This window comes from Sinocyclocheilus rhinocerous, unplaced genomic scaffold (genome assembly GCF_001515625.1).
Source record: "Sinocyclocheilus rhinocerous isolate Xijiao unplaced genomic scaffold, SAMN03320098_v1.1 scaffold942, whole genome shotgun sequence".
Classification (NCBI taxonomy): Eukaryota; Metazoa; Chordata; class Actinopteri; order Cypriniformes; family Cyprinidae; genus Sinocyclocheilus; species Sinocyclocheilus rhinocerous.
In genome coordinates this window covers 351,371-355,182 of record NW_015627890.1, presented here as the reverse complement: position 1 = coordinate 355,182, position 3,812 = coordinate 351,371, and the positions used below count along the sequence as shown (strand labels likewise).

The 3,812-nt window shown below is 32.9% G+C and overlaps 1 protein-coding gene across 2 annotated transcripts in view; it reads right to left on the bottom strand.

Annotated features, from left to right (window-relative positions):
* The window catches only part of nedd4a (NEDD4 E3 ubiquitin protein ligase a), a 39,296-nt gene that overhangs the window by 14,019 nt on the left and 21,465 nt on the right, over window positions 1-3,812 (bottom strand). For both annotated transcript variants that reach the window (XM_016546849.1, XM_016546844.1), the window contains exons 5-7: window positions 1,857-2,020; window positions 346-466; window positions 97-249 (exon numbers count right to left, since the gene is read on the bottom strand). In XM_016546849.1, the coding sequence (XP_016402335.1) occupies window positions 97-249; window positions 346-466; window positions 1,857-2,020 (438 nt within the window). The remainder of the gene's footprint in view (window positions 1-96; window positions 250-345; window positions 467-1,856; window positions 2,021-3,812) is intronic.

Sequence of the window (3,812 nt, the reverse complement as noted above, 5' to 3'; positions counted from 1 at the left end):
GTGTGAGTGTGAGTGTGTGTGTGTGTGTGTGTGTGGGTGTGTGTGTGTGTGAGTGTGAGTGTGTGTGTGTGTGTGTGTGTGTGTGTGTGGACTGACCGTGAGGGACGTGCGTCTGTCGTTTCCGGTCTGCAGTCTGTTGAACTCCTCACAGAATCCCGTAAACTCTATCGGGGAGTGGGGGGGCGGCGGCGAGCGCTCGCTGTGGCTGTTATAAAGCGTGGTCTCATCTGCCGTTATGATCTCCCAGCTCTACAGAACACACACACACACACACAGATGTGAAAGTGTGTCCTTTGTCAGGGAGTTTCGAAGAAAGTGTGTGTGTGTGTGTGTGTGCGCGAGTACCTCAGGTGACTCTCTGCGCTCGTGGTTCTCGTTGTGTTCTGATATTTGTCTGCGTGTGAGGAATGCCCGCTGTGACTCGCTGTGTGTATCCTGTCTCTGTTCATTGTCTCTTTGACTGTCCCTGTAAATCAGGACAAAACACACACTTCAGTGCTCAGAAAGACTCAAATGAAGCAGGTGAGGGTGCCACTGACCAGCAGAGAGCAGAGGAAGGAAATAAGAAGCATGTCTTAAGTATAACAGGATGATTGACTTCAACAGACTTTTGTGTAGGGAGTAATGGCCTGCTGATTGTTTCCTTAAAAACTATAGAAAACAAATACACGATGTTACAAAAAACTGTATTTAGAGGTTCTAAATGATTTGTTTATATCCTGGTTATAAAAACTCCTGGGTTGTTTTAAAAAAAAAAAAAAAAAAAAAAAAATTAAAGTAAACTAAAATTTAATTAAAACGAAATAAAATAAAATAAAATAACAACATAATAAAATACAAAAAAATATATAAAATAAAATCAATCTAAAAACACAATAAAACTCTACAAAAAACAAACACATGATGTCACAAAAACCATATTTAGTGGCTCTGATTGATTTGTTTATACCCTGGTTATGAAAACTCCTGACCTTTTTTTATGATTTATATATATAAATCTTGCATATATATAAAAATATACAGAGTGAAAGGTGAAAAAGAAACAAAAAATAAAAATAAAAATAAAACTAAGTAAAATAAAATTAATTAACAAAACAAAATACTAAAAATAAATACAAAATAAATTTGAAAACAAACAAAAATAAAACACAATGAAACAATACATATACAGTGAAAGAAAAAAAAATTAATTAAAATAAAACAAAGTAAAATAAAATAAAATAAAAAAACTAAATAAAATACGAAAAATAAAGATAAAATAAATCTAAAAAGCAAAATAGAATAGAATAAAAATAAAACTAAACTAAATAAAACTAAATAAAATAAAACTAAATAAAATACTGACCTTTTAAAAGGTAAAGTCTTAATGGCCTTTTGTTTCTCAGTCAAAGTGCAAAATGAATATTTGATGTACTAAAAACCGATTTAACAGTAATTATAGTACACAATGTGATTCAGATAGTCAAGCATGACCCTAGCAACACCAAGGTCACGGGGTCGCGTCATTTTGAATATGAATGATTGATTGATTATTATTTAGCATCATGCCAGCTACCACAGCTATATTAATGGCAAGAAACAAGCGAAAACTAGAAAAAGTAAATAAATAAACTATATAAAATAACAAATAGAAACTATAAAAATGTTATCTTTGATAAAAAAAAAAAAAACTGTCATTACTTCATTAAAAATCTTGTCACTTTGAATAAAACCATGCGCCAAATGGAATGAACGAAAAAGATCAATGCAAATATTTACATAGCGTATTGGTCTTGTGAATGTCGTAGGTTTTGTGTATGCATGTTTCTAACGTGTGTTGATCGTGTGTGTGTTTGTTTAAAGTAGGAGATCATTACTGGATGGTGGGTCTGTGCCACTGGGTGGTCCTGCTCTCGTGGTTAACGTAGTAGGTTCGTCCCAGGTTGTCCTGCCTCTCCTCCCAGCCAGGGGGCAGCGCAGGCAGCTGGTGAGGAGGGTGAGGACTGCATAATTCATGAGGCTCCAAAAACTCCCAACCAGGCTACGAGACAGAAATGAGCAGAGCATTAACACACAGGGCTGTTACTTTTCTTGCATGCAATTCTATTGGAAAATCATATTTGTTGGTATGATCAAATGGTACTTTGCATGAAAAGTAGTTCAATGGCTGGTAACTAAGTGACTTTACGGTACGCAAATTTCATGTAACAGCCGCTCTGGAGCAACCTGGACCGACGTGACCAGGACTGTGAATTCAGGAACGATTCATCTCCATTTAATCTGGTGTTGGCAGCACTTCTGAGCGAGTTTTGGACGTCTGAAATCACGCCTGTATTTCTGAAGCCGACACGGCACTCGTACAATGAGAGCGGCTGGAAAAGTACACAGTGACTCTGCTGGTTCTATATTAAAGTTATTGTGTATAAGTATAACACATTTGTTTATGCACAAAACAAATGTCATTAGTTTGCCGAGGGCTTTGTTTCTTTTGTTTGGAAACCTGATAACACGCGATGCTAGTTAAAAAAATAAAAAAAGAACAAAACCTCATTTTTAGTGGTGTTTTCACGTGTAAAACTCACTGCCATCATGCTAGGATGTTCGAGATCATTGCTAGGGCTTTGATATGTGGTTGCTAATGTGTTCTGAATGGTAGCTTAGTGACCCAATTTAAATACTGGTCACTAGTTATTTTAGTATCAATGAGATTCTATTGGAGTTTTTATTAATAGTTTGAATTCGTTTTTTATATTTATATTTATTTTATATTTATATTTTTATATTATCTTTCATTTTTGTTAAAGTTTTAGTAATTTATTGTGCATTTTAGTGATTTTTATTAGTTTATATGTCTATGTAGTTTTTATTATTTTTTCTTTCAGTTTAAATTTGAGTTAATTTAGTGCATCAGGTTAAACTACATGAAAATTATAAATGTTTCCATGGGAACTAGTTGAACTAAAATAAGTTTAAGTTATTTTATGTTTTAAAATGTTTTATTCTTTATTTTTTTTACTTTTAGTTAACTATAATAACCCTAGATAATAAAATAAAATAAAATAAAATAAATAAAATAAGGCATCTGAGGTCAATGTCAACCTAAAATAATAGAATATTAAAATAATAATAAAACAAATTAAAATAATAAAATAAAATAAAACACTGATGAAAAAATGAAACATCTGAAATCCATGCCAACCTAAAAAAACCTAAATAAAATAAAATAATAAATCAAATAAAAACCCTGACTTTAAAGGTAATATCTTTACATTATCTTGTTTCTCAGTAAAAGTAAAAAAATTATATTTGATTTACTAAAAACAAATATAACAATAGTAATAGTGATGTTTGTATAAGTAAACTTCATTCACATTAAATTTAACAACAGAATCAAATACAAATAAATGCAGCTGCCACAAATATTAAATGTAACTGAGAATCATAATTTCAGATGTTCTCTTTAAGGACATATAAAGTCTGTCTATCTGTCATTTCTTTTCAGAAATAAAACCCAGCGCAAGGTCAAAACCTGTCTGAAAAGCTTTGTGAATCCGGCATAATTGTGCTTAAGGAAACAAAGCATTTTTCATTCAAGGACAGGCCACGACAGAAAGTGCAGATGGAAGAGGAATATAAAATGCTTTCATTGCCTCTCCATCCAACACAAATACTTGCAGGAGGCGCTGCTGCAAACGACATCACTAAAGGTACTTCTCATAAACAAATCAGACCAGATGAGCCACATTCAAAGCTGCTGGAAATCATCAATTGTGACCCTGGACCACAAAACCAGTCATAAGGGTCAATTTTTCAAAATTGAGATTTATACATAA